The 13,949-nt window shown below is 50.0% G+C and overlaps 2 protein-coding genes across 2 annotated transcripts in view; one reads left to right on the plus strand and one right to left on the minus strand.

Annotated features, from left to right (window-relative positions):
- LOC148182879 (uncharacterized) overlaps window positions 1-7,056 on the plus strand; it is a 30,198-nt gene extending 23,142 nt beyond the window's left edge. Inside the window, 2 exon segments of the mRNA XM_088064232.1 lie at window positions 1,417-1,428; window positions 6,269-7,056. Coding sequence (XP_087920358.1) covers window positions 1,417-1,428; window positions 6,269-7,056 — 800 coding nt within the window.
- Window positions 1-13,949, minus strand: part of LOC102109809 (uncharacterized) — a 174,282-nt gene that overhangs the window by 58,678 nt on the left and 101,655 nt on the right. The gene's annotated exons all lie outside the window — the stretch shown is intronic.

A 13,949-nucleotide genomic window follows, 5' to 3' on the forward strand; every position in this document is an offset into this window, starting at 1 on the left:
GGGGGCCACCCCTAAAAATGTCACTTAAAGCCGTCATGATCCCCCCTAAAAAGGGGCTTGTGGGGCTGCAGCTGCATAAACACCCTAAAATGGGGAGGAAAAAACACCCCTGTAGTGGTGGGATCCCCCCCAAAAAAACCTGAAAAAGAGAAAAACTCCTCTTCAGAGGGGCCTGAAGACCCTGAAAGGCCCTGGAAGAGGGACAAGATCCCCTCCTCTGCTGGGGCCTCCCCGAGCCGGGAACTCTCCCGTTCCTGCACTCGGGGGAGCCCCGAACGACGGCGGCTCCTGGGCTGAGCCCCCCTCAGCCGGGGCTGCGGGGGGAACTGGGGGGGCTGGGACGGGGCTTGGGGGTCCTGGGGTGAACTGGGGGACCCTCAGTGCTCCCACCTCCCCCTGTTCCCCTGTCCCGCCCCGTTCCCATTGTTCCCCCAAACCTCCGCTGCCCCCAGCTCGGTTTGGGAGGGACCCAGCCCTTTCCCATCGTGTCCCGGCCCGGCCCCGCTCACCCGAGGGCTCCGAACCACGCACAGGGACAGAGGAGGGACAGAGGAGGAGGAAGAGGAGGGACAGAGAAGGAGGAAGAGGAGGAGCAGGAGGAGGAAGAGCTGGAGCAGGCAGAGGAGGCTCCACGTGCGCTCCCCACTCTCTGGATCTGCAGCTCCTTCGGGACCATCGCCCCCCATCCCGCAGGTGCCCGGGGAGCGGGAGCTCGCCCCAAATACCCCGGGGGTCCCTGGGTTTGGTGTTTTTGGGGGGGATGTTTGGGGATGGCAGGGCTCCAGAGCCGAGCTGCAGATGCCTGTCGGGGGGACCCCAGGGGTCCCCGGGAGGTGTTTTTGGGGGGTCCCGGTGGCGGTGGCGGCAGAGCCCCGGCGGGGCCGGGGGGATGCGGGTCCGGCATGGCCGGGAAAGGGGTTCGGGGCTCCCGGTGCCGGCAGTGGCTGCTCCCAGCATTGCCCAGTTGTTCTGCCTGTGTGGCTCCAGTTTCCTCTGTGCACCACGATAAGCCAAATCACTCCCAGTCATTCCCTATTAGAGTACAATTTGTCTCTATTTTATCCCATTTTTTCCACATTTTTATCCAATTTTCCCCCATTTTTATTCTATTTTTTTCCCATGTTTGGTGTATTTTCTCATTTTTTTCCTATTTTCATATAATTTTTCCCCATTTTTATCCTATTTTTTATTTTTTCCCCAAAATTTTCCCCATTTTTTCCCTCAATTTCTCCCTTTTTAATCTCATTTTTCCTGAATTTTTTCTTAATTTTTCTGATTTTTTTTTCTGTTTTTTCCTGCATTTTTACTCAATTTTTTCTCCATGTTGTCCTAATTTTCCCCAATTTTTTTCCCATTTTTAATCTATTTTTTCCCCATTTCCCCATTTTACCCTCTTTTTGCTCCATTTTTCCCCAGTTTGTTCCCCATGTCCTCTCCTGTTTTCCCCATTTTCTTCCATTTTTCTCCCACTTTCACTTCATTTTTACCATTTTTATTCACGTTTTCCCTTCATTTTTCTCCCAGTTTCTCTCATTTTTTTTTCCCAATTTTTATCCTGGTTTTATCTCATTTTTCCATCATTTTATCCCCATCTTCTTCCATTCCTCTCTCCCATTTTTCCCAATTTTCCCTCCATTTCCGTCCCATTTTTCCCTATTATTTTCCCATTTTGGCTCCAATTTCCCCCATTTTTGCTCCATTTCCATCCTATTTTTCCCTATTTCCCCCTAATCTTCCCCATTTAATTATTCCAAAAAATTAATATTTTGGCAGGGAAAAATAGAAATTTTGGTGGGAAAAAAGGGTGTTTTAGGGGCAAAACTCCATGAATTTGAATCACAGTTTTCCCATGATTTTTCCATGTTTTTTCCATGATTTCTAACCGGAAGGAGGAGTGGGATTCATCTGAACATTCTGGAAGCTGGAATAGGTCCAGGCCATCTACCTTCCCAAAAATCTTGACCAGCTCATCTGCAATTCCACCTTTCCCCACTCCCTGGATTCCCAGGTCTGGAAATTCTTCTACGGCCTCCCAGGTAGGCAATTCCCAAAATTCCATGGAAAAATGGGATTGGGGGATTTCATCCTGTTTTTTTCCTGATTTTCCCCATTATTTTCCCCAATTTTTTTCTCTCTTTTTTTTTTTTTTTTATTAATTTTCCTGATTTTTCCCTCATTTTTCCCTGAATTTTTCCCAGTTTTTTTGCCATTTTTTCCTGATTTTTTTGTTTTTCCTGATTTTTCCCTCTTCCCAAAATTTTTTGTCTTTTCCCCAACTTTTTCTCAAATTTTTCCATAATTTTTCTGGTTTTTCCCATTTTTTCCCAATTTTTTCCCTTGTTTTTCACATTTTCTTTTCCTGATTTTCCCCCAGTTTTTTTCATTTTTTTTCTGATTTTTTTCCCTGATTTTTTCCAGGTTTTATTCCCTTTTTCTTATTTTTTTCCTAATTTTTCACAATTTTTTTCACAATTTTTTTCACATATTTTTCAATTTTTTTTTCCTGATTTTTCCCTCTGATTTGTCCAAATATTTCCCTTTTTTCCTAATTTTTCCTGGTTTTTTCCTGTTTGTTTCCCTGATATTTCCTAGTTTTTTCCCAGTTTTTTTCCCAATTTTACAAAGTTTTTTTCCCCACTTTCTTGTACTCATTTTTTTTTTTCCCTTGATTTTTCCCAGTTTCTTCCCAGTCTTCTTCCTCTTTCTTTTCCTGATTTTTTCCTGTTTTTTCCCAGTTTTTTTCCTAATTTTTTTTCTTGATTTTCCCCCACTTTTTCCTGATTTTTCCCTCTTCTTATTGCAATTTCTTCCTGGTTATTCCCCATTTTTTTTCACAATTTGTCCCTGATTTTTCCCTGTATTTCCTAATTTTTTTACTGATTTTTCCTGATTTTTTCCAGGTTTCTTCCCTCTCTTTTCTTGATTTTATCCAATATTTGCTCAATATTTATCCAGATTTTCCCCGTTATTTCCTGATTTTTATTGATTTTTTTCATGATTTTTTCATTATTTTTTTATCATTATTTTTTTATTTTTCTGATTTTTTTTTCAATTTTTTCCATTTTTTTTCTTAAACTTTTCCTTGGTTTTTGTGCTTTTTCCTGTTTTAATCCCATTTATTTCCCTGATTTTTCCCTTTTCCTTTCCCTAATCTTTCTGGTTTTCCCCAGTTCTTTCCTCATTTTTTTCATTATTTTTTTCTGATTTTTCCAGATTTTTTTATTCTTTTCCTGTTTGTTTCCCTGATTTTCCCTTGATTCTCTTTTTTTTCCACATTTTTTCTCTGATTTTTTCCGAATTATTTTCCTTATTTTTTTGCAATTTTTTCTCAAATATTTCTGGTTTTTCCTTCATTTTTCCTTCATTTTTCCAATATTTTTCTCAATTTTTTCCTGATTTTTCCTGATTTTTCCCAGGGTCTTTTCAGCTTTCTTTTCCTGATATTTTCCCTGATTTCTCACAATTTTTCACCATTTTTTTCATGTATTTCCCATTTTTTCCTGATTCTTCTCTCTTCCTTTCCCAAATTTTTTCTAGCTTTTTCCCAATTTCTTCTCAAATTTCCCTAGTTTTTACCTGATTTTTCCTGGTTTTTTTCCTATTATTTTCCAGATTTTTTTCCTCTTTCTTTTCTGGATTTTCCCCAATTTTTCCAAGTTCTTTCCCAGTTTTTTCCTGATTTCCCCAATATTCTTTCCAATTTTCCCTGGTTTTTCATGATTTTTCCTTCTTTTCCTATTTTTTCCTGATTTTTTCCCCATTTCTTCTGACTTTTCCTGATTTTTCCCAGATTTTTTCCACTGTCTTTTCCTGATTTTTCCCCAATTTTTTCACATTTTTTTCCTTGAGTTTTCTCTTTTTTTCCCCCAAATTTTTCCTGGTTTTCCCCAATTTTTTGTCAGATTTTCCCCTGTTTTTCCCAAATTTTTCCTAATTCTTTTGTGATTTTTCCCTGATTTTTTTTTATTTCACCCTGATATTTTTCTGTTTTTTCCCTGAATTTTCCCTTCCATTTTCCTTGAATTTATTCTGGGCTTTTTTCCATTTTTTCCCCAATTTTCCAGTTTCCTTCACACTCCCAGTCTGATCCCGGTCACTCCCAGTATGAGGCCAGTGGCCCCCAGTTGCTCCCTGTCAGTGCCAGTATGACCCCAGTAGCCTCCAGTGTGATCCCTGGGACTCCCTGTCTCTCCCAGTATATCCCAGTCAGCCCCAGCATGCTCCCAGTCATTCCCAGCTCCTCCCAGTTGCTTTCAGCATGATTCCAGTTGTTCCCAGCCACTCCCAGTCAATCCCAGTATGATTCCGGTCACCCGCAGTGGGATCCCAGTCTCAGCCAGCAGGGACCCAGCTGCTCCCACTGTGATCCCAGTATGATCCCAGTTGAGTATGATCCCAGAATAGTTGCAATTCTTCCCAGTTCCTACCAGTATGATCCCAGTTGTCCCTGGAATAGTTCCAGTTCATCTCAGCATGGTCCCACTCACTCCCAGTTTCTCCCACTGTGATTCCAGCTGTTCCCAGTATGGTCACAGACATTCCCAGTATATCCCAGCTGCCCAGAGCATGCTTGTGCTCATTCCCAGTCATTCCCAGTTACTCCACTAAGGTTCCAGTTACCCCAGTACAAACCAGTCCCTGCCAGTGCTGCCACTCCTGGGATCCCCCAGCCCTCTCTGTGTTCCCCCCTCCTGGATCTCCCCAGAGGAGCCCCAAGGGCTGGCAGTCCCCAGCCAGGGTCCCCAGCCAGCCCCAGGTTGGATCTGCAGCCCCCAATTTTCCCAGTTTCCCTCTCCTTTTCCCCGGGCCGGGTTACCCCCGTCCCCAGCGGGTGGGAGCAGCTGAGAGCCCCGCGCTGCCCATCCTGACCTGTCCCGGCTCCATCCCCGCTCCTGCCGTGGGCTGTGAGGGGTTTGGGAACGGGGCACCGAGGGTGTCACTGCTCCTGGGGGAGGAGGAGGAGGGATGGAAGAGGAGGGGTGAAGAAGGAGAGAGAGAAGGGATGGAAGTGGCAGAACAAGGTGGAGTTAGAGAGGAGGAGCAGGAGGAAGAGGAGGGACAAATGAAGATGAGGGAAAGTAGATAGAACCATGATATCAAGCACTCCCCAAATTCACAGCCCCCCCCACCTGTGGGATCATCACCCCCCATCCCACAGGTGGCCGGGGAGGGGGAGCTCAGCCCAGATATCCTGGGGGGTGCCTGGGTTGGGTTTTTTGGGGGGTATGTTTGGGGAATGAAGAACTCCAAAGCTGAGCGGAAAATGCCCCTTGGGAGCCCTGGTGGCAGCTGCTGGCAGAGGCAGCCGGGAGGAGCAGAGCCCTCTGTCCCCCCAGACCCCAACGTGGGGAGCCGAGAGAGCAGGAGTGCCGTGGTTCACGGGACCCTCAACAGCCTGGAGAGGGGAAGGGGGGACTCCTTGTACTGCCTGCACCCCGAAACAGAGAATAAGGGGAGAAGCGACACTGGAACCCCGAAAAACCCCCACCATCTCTATGTGTTGAAGTGAAAATGGGGGGAACTTTTCAGATTCCTGAGACACCCAGCAGCCTGGGCAGGGCAGGAACTAAGTAGGTGATGAACCCCCATTACAACCGTGACCCCCAGCAGCTGAAACAGGGGGGTACCCCTGAACACCAAAGGGGACAGACCAGAGATGGGGAACTCCTGGGAGGCATTTTCAGGGCTGAATCTTGGTGTTTGGGAGGTTTTTATGGGCACCAGATGCCTGGTGACTTCTAAAGGTGGACTTGGAGAGAAGAAACCACTTAATCCAATGTGCTCATACATTGTATTTTTCCCCAAACCAGGATTTCTCATTCCCAAATCTTGGCCAGATGGAGAAAGAGGCTGTGAGGAAGAGGAAGATGCCCCAGGACACCCAGACAGGTGAGGAGGAAGTCAGTGCCCCTTTCCCCCTCTCTCCTGCTCCATCTCCCAGCCCAGCATGGCCCCTGGCTGCAGGACAACCCCGCTGCCGATGCCGTCCTGCCGGGGACGCACTGGGGGGGATCTCCTTCCCCTTCCCTCTGGCATGGAGGCAAATCCCATCCTCTCCTTGTCCTTCCTCCCCCAGACAAGGAGCTGAGGATGGAGACCAGGGAGGACAAATCCCCTCGGCAGAACCTCATGGAAGAGGCCGTTTTGAGCGGCTCCACAGTGGAGGAATCCAACAGGGAGGAAAATCCCCAGAGATCCTGCAGGAGGAGTGGCTCCAAACGCAGCCCAGGGTGCTCTGAGGAGGAAAAACCCACCCTGTGCCGGGAAGGCAGCCGGAGATCCAGCCGGGGCTCTGAGCTGGTGGTCCATGAGCAGCTTCAGGATGGGGAGAAGCCCTACAAGTGCTTGGAGTGTGGGAAGAGCTTCAGCCGGAGCAACAGCCTGATATGCCACCAGATGATCCACACTGGGGAATGGGCCTACGAGTGTGGGCAATGTGGGCAGGGCTTCAGCTGCAGCTCTGAACTCATCGTCCACCAGCGCATCCACACTGGGGAGAGGCCCTATGAGTGTCCTGAGTGTGGGAAGAGGTTTCAGAGGAGCTCCGCTCTCCTCAGGCACCAGCGGATTCACAGGGATGAGAGGCCCTTCCACTGCCCTGACTGTGGGGAGGGCTTCAAGCTCAACTGCACCCTCGTCACCCACCAGCGCATCCACACTGGGGAGAGGCCGTACGAGTGTCAGGAATGTGGGAAGAGCTTCAGAAACAGCTCTAACTTGTCCATCCACCAGAGGACCCACACTGGGGAACGGCCCTATGAGTGTGGGGAATGTGGGAAGGGCTTCAGCCGGAGGTCACAACTGATCATCCACCAGATGATCCACACTGGGGAGAGGCCTTACGAGTGTCCCGAGTGTGGGAAGAGGTTTCAGACCAGCTCCCATCTCCTCATGCACCAGCGGATTCACACGGATGAGAGGCCCTTCCGCTGCCCCGACTGCAGGAAGGGTTTCAAGTACAACTCCACCCTCATCACCCACCGGCGCATCCACACTGGAGATGGCCCTACGAGTGTCCCCAGTGTGGGAAGAGCTTCACCCAGATCTCTCACTTGACCCAACACCAACAGAGGCACTGGTAAGGGAAGCCTCTGCCTTGAAGGTTGGGCCCTGCAAGCCCAGGAACGAACTCCACCTGGGCCCCTTGTGAGGTGGCAGCCCAGGGATTTCTGATTGGGTTTGGGCCCCTGGGGTTTCTCCCTTGCTGTGTTCCCAGTGGTCCCTGACCTTGAACTCCACCCTGGTTCTCAAACCTCATCTCCCTGCCTCTGTTTGGGGCTGTCTCTGGATCTGAGTTTGTTCCTGAGCTGAATAAATGTTTTCCTGAGCAGAATCCCATCTCGTTGGTGTCCCCTACTGGTTCCTGGTTCATGTGGCCTCCGTGGACATGATGTTGCGAGCCCGGAACGCAAGACCCCACAAAATTGAGACCTGCCCCCAGCCCTCACACAATCCCAAAATTCCCTAAAATTCACCCAAGTCCCCCAAAATTCCTTTAATTTCCTTAAAATGCCCTTTTTGTCCCCCTCCAGGACCAGGTGCCTCGGCTGGATCTCAGGGACAGCCCCAGGAACTTGGAGGGGGTCTCTCCTCCCCTGCCACTCCTGCTGCTTTTGGAAAAAAAAAATTTTCAAAAATTCTTTGGATTCAAGGAGGAGTTTCCCCATTTTTGACACATTTTTGGGGAGTTCTCCCCCAAATTTTATCCTTTTTAGTTTTTTGGGGTTTTTTTACTATTTTTTGGTGGCTTTGGCATTCTTCAAAGTGGGCTTTTTTTGGAGGGGGTTCCCACAATTTTTTTGAGGGGTCCCTCAATTTCTTCGGGGGGAATCACCCCCTCCCTCAATTTTTCCTCTGTCTCCCTTTCCCCAGATTGGGGTGGGGGTGGTCATTTTTTCTTTTTTTTTTTTCTTTTTACCTTTTTTCCCCCCCCTTTTTTTTCCCTCTTTTTATTTATGTGCACTTAATTTGGGGGGACTGAGGGGCAGGAATTTTGGAGAGGTGTCACCCAGAGTGCTGGAAAAGTTGGGGGCACTCCCCTCCCCAAAAAAACGGGAAAAATCCCAGGAATTCTGGGGTTTCCCCCCTACCCAAAGTGTGAAAAATGTGAAATAAAAAATTTACGTTCTCAGTTTTTTGGTGATTTTTGGGGGAAGGAGTTGCAATTTTGGGGGGCTTCTTGGGAGGGGTCACTGGTTTTTTGTGGAGGATCTCCTGAGTTTTTGAGGGGGATTTTGGGAGGAATTTGGGGGTTTGGAGGGAAATTTGGGGGTTTGGGGGGAAAATTTGGGGTTTTGGGGAGAACTTTTCGTTTTTTAGGGGGAGGATTTGAGGTTTTGGGGAAAAAATTGGGTTTTGGGGGGAAAATTTTGGATTTTGGGGGGGAAATTTGGAGTTTTGGGGGAGATTCTTTAGTCTTGGGAGGATCTGGGACTTTTGAGGGTGTATGGGGGTTTTTCGGGTTTTGGGGGGATTTGTGAGGAATTTTGGGATTTTGGGGGAGGAATTTGGTGGTTTTGGGGGGAAATTTAGGGGTCCTGGGAGAGGTTCTGATTTTGGTAAAGGGGATTTGGGGAGAATTTTTTTGGTTTGGGGGAATTTCCATTGATGGGGAGGGGTCCTGATCCCAGTGAGGAGGGGCACTTTGGGGAGGCCTGAATTTGAGGAGGGGTCTCAGGGAGGATTCCCCATTTTGGGGCAGGGTTTGGAGTGGATTTAGGGGGATTTTCCAGCAATGGGGAAGCATCTTGGGGGTGGGATTTGAGGAGGGGTCTCATCAGAGCCCCATCCTGAGCTGGAAGTGGGGGGGATGTTGGGAGTAGAATTTGGGGAGGATTTGGGGGGAGATTTTCCAGCCATGGGGAAGGGTCCAGATCCCAGGGCGGTTCCTGAATTTTGGGAGTGGTCTGGAATTTGGGGGCAGTCTTATCGGGGCAGCAGGTGGATCTGGAAGCGGGGCACGATGTTGGCTAAGCCGCTCTCCAGGGGGGCCGTGGGCAGCTCCTCGGGGGGTGCCGGGGGTCACGGCCGCAGGCGCTGCAGCAGCGAGGTCAGGAACAGGAACAGCTCTGCCCGCACCAGCGCCTCCCCCAGGCACAGCCGCTGCCCTGTGGGGAGGGGGCGTCAGCACCGCCCCACCCCAAAGGGTCGGGAGTCCCAAAAGGGTCTGGGGGTCTCTAGAGGGACTGCGGGTCCCAAAAGGGTCAGGGGGTCCCAAAAGGGGCTGGGGGTTTCAGGGATTGGGGATTCCAAAAGGGCCTAGGGGATTCCAAAGGGTCTGGGGACTTTGGGGGCTACCGGGTCCCAAAAGGGTCTGGGGTCCCAAAAGGGTCTGGGCTACCCCAAAAAGGGTCTGGGGGGTCCCTAAAGGGTCCGGGAGGTTTGGGATTGGGGTCCCAAAATGGTCTGGGGGTTTCAGGGGTGAGGGTCCCAAATGGGTCTGGGGTCCCCACCCCAAGGAATTTTGGGATTCCAAAAGAATTTAGGGCCCCACTGCAAAGGAATTTGGGGATTTTGGGGATTCCAGAAGGATTCAGGACCCCACCCCAAGGATTTATGGGATTTTTGGGGTGCCCACTGGCCGAGAAGGGCACAAAGGCCTCGTTGTGCTGGAACTGACCCTGCTCATCCAGGAAGTTCCCAGGGTCAAATTTTGGGGATTTTTGAAGGATTTGGGGTTGTATAGGACCGAGCTCAGCAGGGGGTAAATGTCTGTGCCCTGTGGGGTCAGGTGTGGGGCCAGAAGGGTCATTTGGGGTCAGGTGTGGGGTAAGAGGAGTCCTTTAGAGTAATTTGGGGTTATTTGTGGTAATTTGGGGTCATTGGTGTCATTTGGGGTTACTAGGGTGTAAGAGACAGTCTGAAGTTACCCTCATCTGCCTCACAACCATTGCAAAAACAGAGACCGAGACCCTGAAGACCCCAAGGGACTTTGGGCAGGGGTTCTGGCCTGGTTGAGGTGGAAGCTTGCCAGGTGATTGTTTGCAGGTGTGCTTGTTGTGCTGTCAAGGTACACTGCCTTCATTCCTGCTGCTGAGCAGGGACTTGTAAGGAGCGGCCTGTTCTGTACCTTACACCTGCTTCCCAGAGCAAGGGGTCTCATCACAATAGCCTGGGAATTTCCCCACCTCTTGGCCAGCTGCCCCTTGCTTTGAAACAGACTGTAAAAATTACTTTTCCAAGTTACTTTCTTTGAGAGAGATCTCCCCACGGAGGAAGACACCAGCAACCCCATCTCGTCTGTTGGTAACTATAACCACCCCTTTTCTCTCTTTACATTGGCTCTTTCCCCTCTCTCCCTCTCTCCTTCTCTCTCTCCCCCTCTCATCTATCGCATAACCCATGTTGCTGGCACTAAAATAAAGATGCATTACTGCTGTTGTGATTTAAACTGAAATCCCTTGGCGTCCTTTTTGCAATCTGAGATCAAACGAACCTCTCATGACTCCCACTTGTGTTAGGGGATTGTGACACTCGGGAGTGGGGTGACCCAAGGTGCGGCTTAGAGCAAATGCTCCATGGCACAAGGATATTGGTAGGCACATGGTGGAGACAAGGATGAGGAGACCTCCAGTACGGGTTCCAAAGGCTTTTACTCCACTGGAGGGTCCAGGGACTGAAGACTGAGAACACAACTTTGTGGGGGTTTTTATATGGGGGAGGCCAGAGGGAGGGTACAAAACTTTAACCAATAGGAAGAAGCTATGGGAGGAGTGGAAGGTTCCATTCAACAATACAAGAGGGGAAACAAGGGGAGCAGAGTGGGTCACATGGGCCAATGGGGAATTGGAGATCAGGGGATTTCCAAAGGGGCTGTTCAGGTAGGAGGCTGGCCTAAGGGAAGACTGACAAATGGGTGTAATGACAGGCAGGGAATATGAGAAAACAAGGGCTAGGCTTGAGGCAGGATTTGATAGGTGGGTAGGAGGATGCAAACTAGGAACAAACCAATGACTTAGGGGAATAATGGGAGAAACCATTCAAACAAAAAACACCACAACAATAAGAACTGTTAACCATTACAGGAGGTGGCATCTTCAGGAGGCAATGGATGTGAGTGAGCTCTTGCCACATTGACACTGATTGTTCTGTGTGGAAAGGGACACTGAGAACTTGCCTCCAGCATTCTCCATGGATCTCAAACTGCCATGTGCCAGAGCTTCCAGATAATCCATGTTCTGATCTCAATCTAGAAGAGAGCACAGATCAGAACCCTTTCCATGGTGCCCCCAGCAGAGCTGCGTCTGCCTTTGTCTGGCAGAAAAAGGGATGCGGGCAGAGTGGGCAGGTGCCACCCTGCTCTATTTGTGCGCCAGGCCTGAGCCTCAAATGTTTCTGATTTCTTAGCTAATTTCTCCCTGGCTCCTCTTTAACATGAGCAAAAGAATAGCATCACACAGTCCAGTTTGGCAAATAAGGCTTGTGAACGACCGAGTGCTTCCACTAAATTAAAAACTCAATGTGCTTGAAAGCCGACCTTCTGTTTGCTCAGGCCTCCTCACCTATGTAGAAGAGGTTACTTTATACTGCTGTTATGTGGGTTTTAGGAGTATGTGGGTTTTTATCTATGATAGAGATGATGAAGTGTTGAACTCATTCCAATGAGCTGCCAAAAGCAGTGACTTTAGTCTCTCTTTGGCTGGGGAGTAGTACCGGCCTTGCTGAACACAGGCAGCAGCACGAGCAGGGCTCCTCCAGCAGCAGGGACACGCCACGAGCCAGGAGAGGACCATGGCACCAGAGGGGACCGTGGCACCAGAGGGGACCATGGCACCAGGGGGGACCGTGGCACCAGAGGGGACCGTGGCACCAGGGGGGACCGTGGCACCAGCCATTCCCAAGGCCTGAAAAGGGTGGCAAAGTCAGGTGGTGCTACCCGGCTGCATGAACAGCCCAGGCAAGGCGTGGTGAGGAGCCAGGTCTGGGGGCCATCCAAGGAGTCCTGTCAAGAGCAAATGGTTCTAATATTCTCTCTGGGACGAAAAAGGAGCAATCTTTAGAGTGAACTGGTGCTAATAAATATTTGCTCACATATGGTGGGGTTTCTCTGCAAATGGGCTTTGATGGGAAATTTCGAACCACATTTAGTTTTACTCTTTAAGTCGAGCACCTGAGTATCTTTGTTGAAGAATAGAGAATTGTTTGTAGCAGTATTTTCTCAGGAGGGGCCTTACATTTTAGCACAGGAGGAAGGTAAGGCAAAGTTTAAAAGCTTTCCCCTCCTGAAGTGACACACTTTCCCAGGAGGCTGTGAGGAGAATTCCCCTCAGCCACTGCCAGGGCTGTTTGCCTCCTCTGCAGGCTCAGGATTCTGGGAGTTCCACGAGCCTCAGCTCCCACAGTATTTTCCTCTGAATATTTCTTGTTGTGCAGTACACAGAGAGAATATTTTGTGACAGATTCTCTTCTGGGTTTTGAGGTGAATCTCAGTAATTCTGTTGATTTTCATGTCCAGATGAACTTTTGGTAGATAGGAAGGAAAAGGGAAGAAGTACCATGGAAAATCAATTGTTCAAAATTTGAGAGGCCCAAGCACAGTAAAAATGAAGTCTAAACTGAAGAATTTTTTTAATTTTTCTTTTTTTCCATTGGTAGGTGGGGTAAAACATGAAGTCTTAATAAAGTTATTTGAAAAGATTCAGCAAGCACCTAGCTATATGAGAATCAAAAGAGTGAAGGATGAGACAGGGCATGGGAAGAATCTTCAGCCCTTCCCTGCTGAAGGTAAAAGAGTAGGAAAACTGCCTCTGGCTGTTACCCACAGGTAATGTGCTATTTGTAGCCAAGAGCAGATGCCCCAAGCTGTTGGTGGCCCAAGGCCTGCCGTGACTGGCCCACTTTCAGTCCTAGCTGGACCAGGGTGGCCGGCTCGGGAGGGGAGGAGGTGGGGGGATCTCAGGGGGCTTCTGCTTCACAGCCGGGCTGGGGGGCCGTGGAGGAGGCACGGAGTGCTGGTGTTCTGCTTTCTGGAACAATTCCTCCTTCTGAGGCCGTGTCTGAGAGCTGTCAAACCAGACAGTCTTTGGGCTCCCTGGGGGCAAGGGAGAGTTGTGCCTTCTTGGCCGGGAAGCTGGAGCTGCAGCAGGGCGACTGTGGAGAGAGGAGGTGGCTGAGGCCCCCAGCTGCCGCTGGCACACAGGGACCCTCCTGCACAGCAGGGCCCAGAGCTGCCAAGGCTCCCCAGCACGGCTGGAGCTGCTGGCACAGCTTGGCCCAGCTGGACAGCTGCCCCTCAAGGCTCTGGAGAGCAGGGGATGGCTCTGGGCAGGGTCCCTGGCCAGGAGCGGGCCCCAGAGCACCTCTGCCTGCCAAGGACAGTCTCGTCCCCGCTCTTTCTCCTGCCCACCTTGCTTTGCCTCTGCCCGCTGCTCCTGGGGCTGCTCTTGGCCAGGCAGCCTCAGTGGCAGCCAGCACTGGCTGCAGCCCCAGCGGGCTCCCCAGGACAAGGCCCAGCAATTGAGAGGCCAATGAAAGGTCTGGGTAGCAGCAGAACTCTCAGCAGAGTTATTTGGGCAACCAAGGACTATCCACAAGTCCACAGCAGCCTCACTGGTAATGTCTCCTGACTATGAGCAGCCTTTCAAGAAGCTGGAGGGTGGGGATGAACAACAACTTACCGTTTCTTGTCCTTCCACCACCAGCATCCAACACAGCAGAGGACCATGGAAAGGGGCACTGTGAACAGTATCACTACTGTGCCTATCATGCAGGACTTGCGCACATACTGCGGGCAGAACACTCTTGGGGTGCTCAGTGGATTCTCAGCATTTATATTTGACTTGCCAAGTGCTTCTGTGGGAGCAATGGGCAGCGTGAGCCTGTGCTGTGCTCCACTGCTGAGCTGGCAGCACGCTGGATATGGCCAGGACGTTCTCTTTCCCCCAGATCTGGGGCCTGCAGGCACCTTGCTGTCCCTTGGCACAGGCTGTGCCACCCAACAAAGCCCAGAA

The sequence above is a fragment of the Pseudopodoces humilis genome, chromosome 18, assembly GCF_049639895.1.
Source record: "Pseudopodoces humilis isolate 2021_Gansu_Grassland_sample_001 chromosome 18, ASM4963989v1, whole genome shotgun sequence".
NCBI lineage: Eukaryota > Metazoa > Chordata > Aves > Passeriformes > Paridae > Pseudopodoces > Pseudopodoces humilis.